This window comes from Danio rerio, chromosome 16 (assembly GCF_052040795.2).
Source record: "Danio rerio strain M-AB ecotype USA chromosome 16, GRCz13ab, whole genome shotgun sequence".
NCBI lineage: Eukaryota > Metazoa > Chordata > Actinopteri > Cypriniformes > Danionidae > Danio > Danio rerio.
The window spans coordinates 43,734,479-43,748,961 of record NC_141036.1 but is presented as its reverse complement, the minus strand read 5'-3'; the positions used below and the strand labels follow the sequence as shown (position 1 = coordinate 43,748,961).

At 36.3% G+C, this 14,483-nt stretch overlaps 1 protein-coding gene across 2 annotated transcripts in view; it reads left to right on the top strand.

Annotated features, from left to right (window-relative positions):
* The first annotated feature begins 318 nt into the window (after positions 1-318).
* plekho1b (pleckstrin homology domain containing O1b) overlaps positions 319-14,483 on the top strand; it is a 49,840-nt gene continuing 35,675 nt past the window's right edge. The window contains exons 1-2 of one of the 2 annotated variants that reach the window (XM_087286005.1): positions 319-644; positions 3,320-3,466. In XM_087286005.1, the coding sequence (XP_087142131.1) occupies positions 618-644; positions 3,320-3,466 (174 nt within the window). In that variant the 5' untranslated portion in view covers positions 319-617. 2 annotated transcript variants of the gene reach the window in all.

Sequence of the window (14,483 nt, the reverse complement as noted above, 5' to 3'; positions counted from 1 at the left end):
GTTTATCTATTTAATAATTTTCTCGGACATATGCATGCGTGTATTAATATGCTACATAAATAATGCATAAACAGACACACGCATATAATAATAATTATTATGCAATGTTTGTATGTAATAATTATCATGTCTGTCATTAATAGCTAATAAACAAGTAAGCTTAAATGGCTGTAAAAAAAACTTCGCACATTCCCTTCAGTACAGCAAATCCCCCCTCTGTCTTTCCAGTGACATCATTGTGGTGTCCATAGGTGGAGCTGTGGAGGACAAAGAGAGGGACCACACATCCTCAAGTTCTCAGCTCACACAACTACAACCAGAACTCCACGCGTGACGGCAGAGGATCAACAACGCACGAGGATGCCACTAACACACACTCACCAGCACATTTCTGAGGTCTGTCCGAAATAACCAGCAAGTGGTGACCGGCGCGGTGGACGCTGAATGGGAGTAAATTCACCGGAGGAGGCGTAAAGAAACAACCGGGGAGCGACTCTCATTTAACAAAGCGCTTTTCTTTGAGTGTGGCTTTTTCGGGTGTAGGATTTTCAGTGGATTCTTTTGTATCTGGATTGTTCGTGGAGGGAGAGAGTCGGGAAGCGGTGTTTCATTGAGCCATGAAGAAGAACAGTTCGTCAAAGCGGGTGAGAAAGACACCGAGTCCCCTCTATTGTCAGTGAGGAGCGCCGCGAGCCTTTGTGCACTAGTATATGAACCACTGCAGAGCATGCATACTGCTTCACTATACTAAAACTATCTTTAGCAACGTTTTACAATTACATTTGCCAAAAAAACGTAATTTTTTGTTGTAGTTGCAAATGTAAAAGTCGATATCCTCTCGCACTGTAATGTTAGTTGACTGAATAGCGGAAGAGCAATGCTGACGTTATTCTATTAAACTGAGTATGAGTTGTTAAACTACAGTTAATGTGTCAAATGGGAATAATGATAACACAATTATATTATTAACAATAATAATAACCAAAATAAAATCTGGCCTACTTGTCTGCGTATTTTGAATTTAACAATATATAACTGTTAGTTATATAAACACTGGTTGTGTGTAGCAGCCTACTACTAGAATCTAGATTTTACATTTGGGTTTTAAGTGTGCTGTTTATTATGTATAAAGCTCTGGTCAAAAGTTAAGAAGCATTAAGATTTGTTAGAAGCCTCTTCTGCTCACAAAAGCTGCATTTATGTAATCCAGAATGGCTCTTTAAGACTATTTCTGCAAGAGTTGGTTTTTAAAATATTTTACTTGAGTCTAAATTATATTAAGTTGCATTTTAAATGTATGGAAGATTTCACATAGATTTAATAAATTCATTTTTAACTGAACATGTGAGACTTTAAATGTTGCTAATATAGTTTTACATTGATTATATGTTAAATTCAGCTTATTTAGTATATATATATATATATATATATATATATATATATATATATATATATATATATATATTTTTTTTTTTTTTTTATATTTTTTTTATCATATATATATATACTGTTAAAAAATATACACACACACATACATACATATATATATTAATTGAACACATCCATATTAAAAACCAAAAAGAATTGAAAAACTTTAAAGAATTGAAAAAAATGTAAAAACTGGCCCATTTGTTTTTAAATATACAAATCTAAAATATAGTTATACACTGGTTGTATTTAGCAGCCTACCAAGTTAGTAAATATAGATATTAATTTGGATTATTTAGTATGCTGTTTATTATGTATAAATCGCTGGTCAAAACTTTGGAAGCATTACGATTTGTTAAAAGCATTTTCTGCTCACAAAAGGTGCAGTTATGTAATACAGAACTGCTGTTTACGATTATTTCTGACAAAGTTGGTTTTTAATATGTTTTACTTAGATTTAAAAGATATTAACTAGCATTTTAAATCTATGGAAAATTTCACTCAGATTTAATAAATTCATTTTTAATTACACATTTTAGCCTTTAAATGTTGCTAATATAGTTTTACATTGGTTATATGGTAAACGCAGCTTATTTACTGTATAATTTTGATCATATACGCTACTGGTCAAACGTTTGGAAAAATTAAGGTTAGAAACTGAAACTTAAATTTGAAACTGATCATAGTCAGGAACCAACTGAAGCTGTCATCTAGAGGACAATATTACAGTAATCTGTGTAAGAAAGGCATAATAAAGATATTAATTTTAGGTTATTTAGTATGCTGTTTATTATGTATAAAGCTCTGGTCAAAAGTTAAGAAGCATTAAGATTTGTTAAAAGTCTCATCTGCTCACAAAAGCTGCATTGATTTAATCCAGATTGGCTCTGTACGATTTTTTCTGAAAGAGTTGGTTTTTTAAAATATTTTACTTGGGTTTAAAATATATTATATGACATTTTAAATATATGGAAGATTTCACATAGATTTAATAAATACGTTTTTTCCTACACGTTTCAGACTTTTAATGTTGCTAATATAGGTTTACATTGGTTATACTGTATGTTAAACTCAGCTCATTTACTTGACTAAAGTGATCTTACTATACTGATCTTACTATATTCAGGAAACAACTGAAGCTGTCATCATCAGGGCAATATTACAGAGATCTGTGTAAGACAGGCATTTTGCTATAGTAAAAAAACATGCATTGATATATAAAAACTAAACGCTACCCCACCTAAACAAATATGAATGATTAATTCATTTAAAACATTCGTTCTAAAAACCAAAGGGAAATTCCCAAGGGAACCCATGGTTTGAAAATGCTAATCCTCTACTACGACAAACTGCACTATTAACATGCACTATTAATGAGATGATTAAATTACTGTCCTAAATGGCTAAAAGCATAATAAATGGCACCTTCAATAAATTTCCAGCAGCCGAAAAGTGCGTACGTGCAGAATTACATGCATATAAATGAGCAGTTAAATGTCTTTTACACAATAAAGGCTTATCAGAAAGAAATTTTGGTCTTTTTTTTCACTATTTTCTATGTACACAGCCTTTTAGCTTATCACACTCAGACTGCAAGATCTCAACCCTGGTAATAAACAAACCCCTGAGGAAACACTGATGTGTGTAGTGTTTGTCCTGTGTGAGAAATCTGACTAGGCAGCAGGAATGTGATATGATCTACATGACAAAGATATTGTCTTTAAGAGAGGCTCCCCCTATTTTAGAGATTATGTATCAAACCTAGTCAACAGCCTTTTCAAGCTGCATATTGAGCATCATAGACCCAAAAAATGCTTGGAAACATACAATTACATCATAACTCACTGCTAAGGTGAAGTCTCATTGGCATGTCTGTATTTTCTCTTTCTAGGGCCCTCAGGATGCCAATCAACAGCCTGTGCAGCCCGACAAAACTGGCTGGATCCGCAAGTTCTGTGGCAAAGGAATTTTCAGGGAAATTTGGAAAAACCGATTTGTTATATTGAAAGGAGACCAACTCTTCATTTCTGAAAAAGAGGTTCGTTTTAGACATTTTTTATTTATTGCTGTTGCTTTTCTCCACGTTATCATCATTTGATTGATGGGATGCTGCTTTTGGCTCAGTCTTCCAGTGATATTCGTTACCACTTTCAATATGTGTGTTGAAAAGCGAGTAATGTGTCTTCAGTTGCCTAAAGGCATGGATAGGTTGTGTGACATGCTCCCAGAAAACCACAAACAAAAATGGAAATTCGATCCATGCTACTTTAAACATTATGAAACAGCATGGCTTTGACTGACCTCAGAGCATTAAAAGAAATCAAGTATTATTTAGAAATGATTCTCTCAAACTGAACAGGTTTCACATTCAAACTATACAGAACATAATTAATAATAACAATAAAGGTAACACTTTACAATAAGGTTCCATGAGTTTGGTGATTTATTTATTAACACGAACAATTAACAAACAACACATTTATTTGTTACAGTTTTTATTCTTATTTCTTACCCTTAGTTCTGAAAATAAAGTCATTCATTGCTTGTTCTTGTTAACTCAGTGCATTAACTAAAACTTTGGATTTTAATAATAAATTTGTACATGTTGAACTATGATTAATAAATACTGTAAAAGTATTGTTCATTCTTATTAAATGTTAGTAAAGATATTACCTAACGGATATTATTGTAAAGTGTGACCATAAAATGTTTGTTGATAATATTCAGTATATGCAGATAGACTTACTTAAAGGGGGTGTTCCGCTATGATATCATATTTTAAACTTTAGGTGATGTGTAATGTAGCGGTGTGAAGATAAACAACATCTCTGAATGTAAGATGCTTAAAGTTCAATGCTAAGGGAGACATTAGCTTCTACAGAGTTAGCTTGGCAAAGCCTACAGCGAATGAAGTTTGGGGACTACAAAAAATACATCCGGGTTAGTGAGATGACAAAAGCTTCAGGTTACACACATTCACCACGCGCATACACCTCGCATAGCAAAAGGGCGTGGCCAGAAGTGATGTAATGTTACAGCAGAGAAAGCTAAAATGCCGTCTAAACACTGCTATTTCCACAGAGCTTCTTCTGTTTCTGTATTTGGGCTTCCAAAGGACACAACACAAAGAGAGATGTGCTTACAGTTTAATTTTAATTATCTTCCAGATAATTATAAAATATATAGCTAGCATTTGACAAAGGACAGCTTCCAGAATCTCTCCCAGTTCAGTGCTGTATTAGTTTAAAAACTTTTCAAAGGAGCAGCTCCAATCATAATAGCAGAAGATGTGGATTGTGAGCCACAACCTGTGAGTATTTTTATATGTTAAAATTGATCTATTACATGCACAGTGTCTAGCGTTACGGCATGTTGTAGCAAGGATGTAAACAACGGGAAATGCTGTTTGGCACCACTAACAATTTAGCTACAAATTCATATTTATCCATCAAACCGCTGTAAACACCCACAATCTTCAGCAGCGCTGCAGTGTCTCTCTATGTGGCTGCTTTCCCTGCAGTCTACATCCCAAATAACGAACTCGCAAAAGATATGTGAACTTTTATATTACTTACACATGCTTATTACTAATAAAAGACACTTGTCAGATGTTATTTTAGATAGCAGGAGTGAGCTTTAGCTGTGTCCTTTTCATTTTCTGTCTGATTCAGGCCCAAACAGATTTGGCTAACGGCTAAACTGACTGACAGTATTTACACAGCGCAAAAGCATGTGCTTATGGAGGCGTGACGCTTTTCCTGGTGATGTGGAACTGATCCGTGATTCACATTATGTTAGCTGATCAATCAGAGCCTCTTGAGGGCGGGCCTTACAGAGGAACAAGTAAATATGTCAGTCGCTTTCATGTGAGCTGAGTAGCTGTATATAATAAAAATAAGATATATGAAAAAATCATGTGATTTTTTTTTTACAAGTGAACCATGATCACACATTGCTATGCATCTTATAAACAAAATCAAGCCTTAAAAATACACTCTGGACCACCCCTTTACTTAATATTATTTAACAATGCACAAGTATCCAGTATGATCCAAGTCAAAGCATGTTAACCAAGTCAAAAAACAAGGTGTTTATGCATTCATAACATACGCAGAAGAAAAATATAACAGTGATTATATTGATGAATGATTAATCATATTCTGAATGTGACATATAGGAATTTATGGCATTGGCAAATAGTTCCAATAATGGAATCACAAGTTCCCTTAGTTGTTCCTCAAAGGAGCAACACATAAAAAAGATTACTTACAATCATGTCTTTTGATATGTATGAAAATAGATGGTAAGAAGGAACTGTCAACCTACAAAAAAAAAGAAAAAAAAACATTCCATTAAGATCATAAAAGTAGTTCATGTGACTCATTCATCTTTACTGTATGAAAAACTGCAGTTTGAACTTTCTAACTAAATAAAAAAACTCCTTTGTGTTCCACAGAGCAGGGAAAAGTCATGCAAATGTATAATAACATGAGGGAGAGTAAACAATCAACTGTTTGGATCTGAATTTTTTGGTGACTGTGTCCTCTTGATATTTTTCTGTTCAGGTCAGACTTACTGTGGTGCACAGACCTACATCTAGGCCCTGTTTCCACTTGGTATAAACATGTGTTTTCAGTGATCTGATCACAAGTGGTCAGCTGAGACGTGCTTCCACCTGGTACTTATATGTGTTCTGATATGCCTTTTGTGCGTGCTATTTTGACACGGCTTGTGGGAAAACAAGCAAATTAAAAGGATGCAGCTATGATTTTGGCTGTAATTTGTTTTGGTATAACAAAGTGAAATATGAATCCATGATTTTGCTACGTTATCCCACAGCATTTAAAGGAAAATATCACCCAAAAATCATTTACTTAGTCTTCTAACTTCTACTAAACCTGTTTGAGATGATTTTCTTTAACTGAACGCAAAAGAAGATTTTTTGTAGGACGCTGAAAACTGTTAATCATTGATTTGCATAGTAGTTATTCCTACTATGGATATCAATTGTTAACCAATGATTTTTCATAATATCTTCTTTTGTGTTCAGCAGATAACAGAAAATCCAGCCTGATCTCATGAGGACACATAACTATTTTACGCTTTGTCAGTGTAGTGGCTAATTCGTATGAATTCGTACATTTTCAGTTAGACCTGTGTGATTTGGGAAAAATATCTAATTGCAATTTTTTTGAGAGATGTTGGGATTGTGATTTGATTTGCGATTTAATTTTGTAGCTAAGATTCAGCTCAATAATCTGTATCATAGCTTTTTACTGCTAAAATGCAGTGAGTGTTAGTTAAAAAAAGAAAACTGAAAACATTTATTCAAATTTGTTTTTAAATATTCAGAAATTTCATAAATTTTTCTCTAGAACACATAAAATGAGCTTACCTTTCTGTAAACAAGTTCAACTCAAATTAGGGAGATAATGTAGCTTATTATACAAAAAAAAAAAACTATGATTATAAAAATAAAGAACACTCAGCAAATTAACATAGCTAATAAGAGGCAGAATGAAAAGTTCTGATTGAGCAGAATGAAAGTGTGCCCACTCAATTGGCTAATAAAGTCATACACAGTTGGCAGTCACGCATTTGCTCTTGGTGGGGGTAATAAATAATACATATATATTCCATAACGCTGCCTCTTGCGGTTAACTACAGTAATTGCAACGTTTAAAATTGAGATTCGATTCCGATTAATTGCACAGCCCCAAAGTTCAGTCTTACGAAAATGTACGATTTTAAAAAGGAGGTGTGACACATAATGTCGCCCTTAAACCCAACCGTCATTTGGCGATAAGCAAATTGTACAAAATTATACGAATGAGATCATACGAATCCATATGAACTAACCACTAAGTCATAAAGCTACGAATTGCAGTAAGATCAAGTTGGAAAATCAGAAAGGTTTGGAAAAATTTAGTAAATGGCTATTTTAGATGTTAATTTTTGGGTGAGGCAGTGGCGCAGTAGGTAGTGCTGTCACCTCACAGCAAGAAGGTTGCTGGTTCGAACCCCGTTCAGTTGGCGTTTCAGTGTGGAGTTTGCATGTTCTCCCTGCCTTCGCGTGGGTTTCCTCTGGGTGCTCCAGTTTCCCCCACAGTCCAAAGACATGTGGTACAGGTGAATTGGGTAGGCTAAATTGTCCGTAGCTTATGAGTGTGTAGATGTTTCCCAGAGATGGGTTGTGGCCGGAAGGGCATCCGCTTTGTAAAAACTTGCTGTTGGTGGTTCATTCCGCTGTGGCGACCCCAGGTTAATAAAGGGACTAAGCTGACAAGAAAATGAATGAATGAATGAATTTTTGGGCAAACAACCACTTTAACCAGTCGAGTTTACATACACCACAAAAATAAAGTCCAATGTAATGCAATTTTGACTGCCCAAAAGCGGTACAGTGGTCCCTTGCTATAACGCGGTCCAATTTAACATGCTTTTTTCCTACAGCACATTGTGTTCTGTGTTCTGATTGGCTGTAGACCATTGTCAATCAATTTCCTCTGTGCTGTGTCTCCTGTACAGTACAGAATGCGTTCAGCTTTCTGAAAATGTTTATGCCTGTCTGAGAAAAGTGTATAAAGTTTGTAGTGAGGGGTTTTACTGCCTTAAAACATCTAGAATATAATTGTAATAAACTAAAGCAGATTACTTCGCCTATTGTGGGTTACTTTTAGAATGTAACTGCCATGAATAACGAGGGACAACTGTATTTAGTTTAATCCACATTGAATCTTACTATCGAGTGTAAACAAGACTTTATAGTGCTTAAAGGGATAGTTCACCCCAAAATGAAACTGTACTATTTAATCTCCTTAAAGCAGTTCCAAAGTTATTTTTTCAATATTGCTGAACACAAAAGAAGATATTTTGAAGAAAGCTGAAAAAACTCCAATGCAGGAAAACCAAATAATATGAAAGTCAATGGTTTGAACTTCTTTTGTGTTAAACAGAAGAAATAAACTCAAACAGGTTTGGAACAAGTAAAGAGTGAGTAAACGATGACAGAATTTACAGTTTTGGGTGAACTCTTCCTTTAACACCTTCACCCAACTGCAGACACATGTGATGAATGGCCAAACACGGCAATATGTGAACCTTCAATCAGCAGTCATTTCCAAGTCCACTGTCAGCATGTGCTTTCCATACGGTGGTCCCCTTCACTTCAGGATGAACAGTTTTCTCTGAGACGTTTAACAAGTTCAGCAAGCATGAAGCAATAGAAAAGAGGCTTTTTTTCTCAGGAGCGAGGCTGATTTACTGCAGTGTGGGAGGACGAAGGGAAGGAAAGCAGGATTGAGGTTGAGTCATGGTCACGCAGAAGACTGTTTGCTGTGCTCAGCATCAGATCAAACAATGCCGAGGCAGCATATGGGATCTGGCTCACAGCTCAGAGGGAGGATTGACCCTTTTAGTGCTTAACAGACTGAGGTTTCATCATGCTGTCGTCTAGATGTTTCTCTCCAGCTGTCTAGACGGACAACAGATTTTAATGATCCAATGCTGTTGTTTTGGTATCATGTTTCCTAGGAGATAATGCCAAAGCGATCCCCGTATTTATAAGGCATTATGAATATCCCAGCCTTAAGTGATTAAATATATTTCTCGAGTATACGTTTCGTTTTTTAATACTGTACTGTGGCTAATGTTAAATGAGTAGCTCATTTCAAAATGAAAGTGTTGTAGGGCTGGGCGATATTACAAAAATAAATTAGCATAATATCATGTTTCATATCATAGATAATTATTGAATATTTTTAACAATACATTTAGGAATATTAGGATTTTCAACCACTTTATTTTAATTTACCAATATTCATTCATTCATTTTCCTGTCGGCTTAGTCCCTTTATTAATCCAGGGTCGCCACAGAGGAATGAACTGACTACTTATCCAGCAAGTTTTTACGCAGCAGATGCCCTTCCAGCCGCAACCCATCGCTGGGAATTATCCTCACCCACACACACTACGGACAATTTAGCCTACCCAATTCACCTGTACCGCATGTCTTAGGACTGTGGGGGAAACCGGAGCACCCGGAGTAAACCCACACGAAGGCAGGGAGAACATGCAAACTCCGCACAGAAATGCCAACTGAGCCGAGGTTCGAATCGACCCAGCGACCTTCTTGCTGTGAGGCGACAGCACTACCTACTGCGCCACTGCCTCGCTCAAGTTGTGAAGTTAAATGACTATATTACTCCCTATGCTAAATACTACTACTGGAGAACTAGTGGCTTGGGTGCACAAGAAAAGAAACCAAAAAGAAACAAAAAAAAGCTACTCTGGGGACATCCTTTTTTATTTACAATCTACTCACTTCTGCTATACAGCACTCTTTTTTGCATGGGTTGTTTGTTATTCTGACCTAAAGTGACAAGCACAAGCACGTGGTTTACAATGAGTTTTGTGCTCTCGAAACTAAGTAACCATCAATTGTTTTCTCAGAGGATGACAAACCATTGCTGCCGCTCTGATGCAAGTTTATAGAGAAAAGCACTGCAGTGTTTGGGTGCGCTGTGTTTGTCTGAGGTAACTAGTCTGCCGTTATTACTGAAATGTGTATATTCTACACAAAATGTGAAGCAGATTGGTTAGTTCTGGTTACATGAATGATAGTGCACTTGCGGCATTCGAAAAAGTTCAGATGTTTTCAACTAGGTGCAGCTGAAAAATGCACGTGCGTCACTTGTGCACGCTTGCACAACATGTGCAAGTTGCTCCAATGTGTGCGTTGTGCAAGTCGCGTGCTTTCATTGAAAATGACAAACGTACACCCTAAGCTTATTGGCACTGATACAAAGGCGCACACTCAGCAACCACATTTTAATAAAACTATAGCGCTTCATACCGAAACTACATGCTGAATCCTTTTTTAATCGATATTTTAAAAAGGTGTCCGGTCAATAAATATTGATACCGATTTCAATGCCTAGACCTAAAATGTTGTCCTTGATTTCTAAACACATATTTCTTACATTCTTTGTACATTCACGTTTCTTGAAGTTAAAGGCTACTTGAAAACATCACATTACATACACACACACACACACACACACACACACTCACACACACACGCACACACACATGCATGCACCCACACCCACACACACACACACACACGCACATGCACACGCACACACACACACACGCACACACGCACGCACGCGCACACACGCACACACACACACACACACACATAAACAAACAAACAACGCACTGGTTGATCAATGTTTTCATCCAAACACTTACTTTTTCTTTTTTAAGTTATTTTAGGGGCCTGACAAAAGTAGATTGTTGAAAATGGTTTTTCAAAATTACATTCAATAATATAATACTAAATATGAATTTTGTTACGTGGATCCCTATTACTCGTTTATTCTAAAGTGATAACAAAATATTCAAAAATAAAACATTATAAAACAAATGAATTGTTCGCAAAAGGATTAATAATTTACCATTGAAAATATATATGGAGAATTTTTGTCTCATGCTAATTTGTTAGGAAAATTTCCCCCAAAAATAATTTACTCAGTCTTTACTTTTTATATCTCTTTTTTATTAGTCTTTTTTTTTCAATGGGCAGCACAATGGCTCAGTGGTTAGCACTGTCACCTCACAGTCACAGCAAGAAGGTTGCTGGTTCAAGTCCCGGATGGACCAGTTGGCATTTCTGTGTGGAATTTGCATGTTCACCCTGTGTTGGTGTGGGTTTCCTTTAGGTGCTTTCTGGTTTCCCCCACAATCCAAAGACATGCGCTATAGGTTATTTGGATGCACCAAATTAGCTGTGTGTGTGTGAATGTGAGAGTGTATGTTTGTTTCCTGGTACTGGGTTGCGGCTGGAAGGGCATCTGCTGCGTAAAACATACGTAAAGCAAAACATGTTGGAATAGTTGGCAGTTTATTCTCCTGTGGTGACCCCTGATCAATAAGGGACTACTAAGCTGAAGGAAAATGAATGAAATAGTTTTTTTATATTCATTATATTTCTTGTCTGACTTGTCTGAATTCTCTAGACCCTATTGATATTGCTCAGGTTCCACATTTATTGTAAATTTATTTGCTTTGTTGCACATTTGAATTGTTGCCAAATATTAATTCCAAGTTAAATTGCTTTGAAAAGTAAAAAGTACACCTTCCTTTACCAATCTGCAGGGTTATGGGGTTTCTTGAAATCCCAAAACGTAAATGCAAGTATGTGCAATAGCGAGCAGGACTAATAACCCGCAGGCTGTTCATTGTGTGTGGTTTCACTTAAATCAAATTGGCATATTTCAGTCAGGTGATAGGGAACTGAAGGACGGCATTAAGCTGAGAATGCATCCTGAAAAAAGAAATTTTCCAGAACCGCTCTCAGGAGCAGATGTTATGTTGTTTGGGGTCAGATTCCTGGCTGTTGATGTGGCAGATGTAGAGCTAACAGAGGAGGAGAGCTTTTCCCCACTCCTCCTCACATATTCTTGTAAATGTATCTCTCGTTTCTCTTTTGTGATTCCAATAAATCATTATTTCACGTCACTAAAAACTTCTTCTTACCATAAATGTCACATAGCAAGAAAGCAGAAGAAGACAAGAGCTGTCTGAGTTTTGTTTGCCCACTCAAGGCCATATATGGAAACTGTGGTCTTTATGTTGAAAGCATCTTGTATTGTTCTTCTGCTTTTTTGGTGTTATATGTATAGATGGTAGATGTGCGTGTACAGGGGACAACTTGTTCTTGAAATATTACTTCCTCTTTTACAGTGTCCTGTCCTCCTTGGTTCATCTGGTTTGCTTGCTTATAACGATATTCCTACGACAGCACTGAGATCACAGTTTTTCCATTTTCCAATCAGTATTCATTCTAAACAGAAAATTATTTTAAATATATTGCATTTAAAGTTGTGAAATTGTTCAGGGAGTACTGCCAGTTATGTCAACAGGATTGTGTGTACTTGCTGTCTTTGCAGTTTGATCCTACTTGAAAATGGATCTGTCCTGAAAGTACAAGAAACCCCAAAATTCTGAAAATGTAGCCTTATACATTTCTGGAGATTGCGAATTATGTAGCCAGAAGTACATATGGCTGAATTTCATCTTTAAAACAAACGATACGGGGCGGTATGACACCGTTTCTTTTCGCGCTCATCAGCTGACCGATGTTCCCAGGCCATATGGATGTTTTCCATGGTGGTAAAAATCTGGCGAGGGCTTTTCTTTTTCTGGATTGGTTTTTAAAACTGTCAGTTGGGTTTAGGGAAGTGGCTGGGTGGGTTAATCAGTGCTTTTAAAAACACTATTGGTTGGGTTTAGGGAAGGAGGAGGGTGGGTCAGTTGATTGGTCAGTCAGTCAGTCAGTCATTTAGTCGACAGCAGTCTCTGGTAGATTTATGTGAGAACAGAAGGTGCGAATGGCATTTGCGAGAGAAATTTGAGATCTCAAAAAGCATGCACGGCAGCCTCTTTCGCCAAAACAAAGACTGCAAAAAAAAAAAAAAACAGCTCCTGGGACGTATTTGGCGAATACGGCAAATATGTACATATACAGAAATGTATATAGCGGGATGTTACCAGAAATGAATGGGTTGGTTTTTTTCAGTTTGTTGTTTAACAGAAGAAAGAAATTGAAACAGGTTTGGAACAAGTGGGAAATTAGTAAATTATTACAGATTTTTAATTTTTGGTGAACTATACTTTTAATTAACAATTATACAGAATTCAAATTTGGAACAATTAAATTTCTGTGGGCGGGGATACACAACAGCATTTTCTGAAAACGGCCTTAAAATACAAATTTCTGAAATTGAGTTTCAAATCATAAGTTGCATTATTTGTTAAGATTATTGTCTCCATCTAAATGACAAAAGAGTGATTTTTTGGAAACTGTGATGTAATCTGTTTAACATATTCAGTCTTAGACTTGCTCAAATACCTGGCAACCCAAAACAACATGTATGTGCATATTTGTGTGTAGTGTTGTATTTTTGGATTCAGTAAACTTCTAATTAGCAGCTTATTAATAGTTAGATAGTAGTTGGGTTTAGGTATTGGGTAGGATTAATTGCTAATAAACAGTTAATAACTTTATAATAGGCAGGTAATACACCAGTAGTAAGTGGTGTTAATTGTTACTTAAACTAAAGTGTTACCAAATATTATGTTAAAATATTGTGTGTATATATATATATATATATATATATATATATATATATATATATATATATATATATATATATTAGGGATGTAACGGTATCAGAATTTCACGGTACGGTAATACCTCGGTATGAATGTCACGGTACGGTATTTATTGAATCATTTACAGGAAAAAAAAAACTTTTGAAAATACTCCAAAAAAGTGCCAAAAGTGTCAATGACATACAAATTAGCCATCTATCTGTTAGCTTTGAAACAGGAACTTCAATTTTAATAACAAAAAATTATTAAACCATGTAAAAAAATAAAGTTTCAATTTAGTATTGTTGAAAACTCATCACATTTAACATTTAATCACTCACTTAGATAGAGATGGGTTTAAAGAAAAATTATCATATAATTATAATCTGGTAAAAGCTGGTATCTCTGGGTATTTACAATGTCCCCTGCAACAGAAAAAACCCCTCTCATTTGGGACTGAGGTTTCTGGGACAAGAGAGATATGACTTGGCCCATGTTGACAGCAGTGGGTAACGTTGTGCATTGTCTTTCCCCCACTTGAGAAGACAAACCATGAGTGAGATAGAGGTCTCTTTGCGGTACAAGTCAATGTCTGCATCAATCTGAACAGTGTGCTGTGTTTCTGCAGTCCCCATGACTGTTATTAGTCGTATTCCCCAACTTGCAGGCACGTGCACACATAGGGCTCAACCTGTGCAGTGTACATGCCCTTTTTAGTCTTGGATAGAAAATGCCCTTCCAAAACGATCAAAAGTGCCCCCGCGACGCGACACAACCTCCGTCCAGTCCAGCCCTTCAGTAGGCGCGCGACAACACCTCTCTTGAGTATGCGCGCTCAACCCCCCCTCGGCGCTTTACAATACGCGCGCCACAACACAGCTGATCAGAACGCGCGC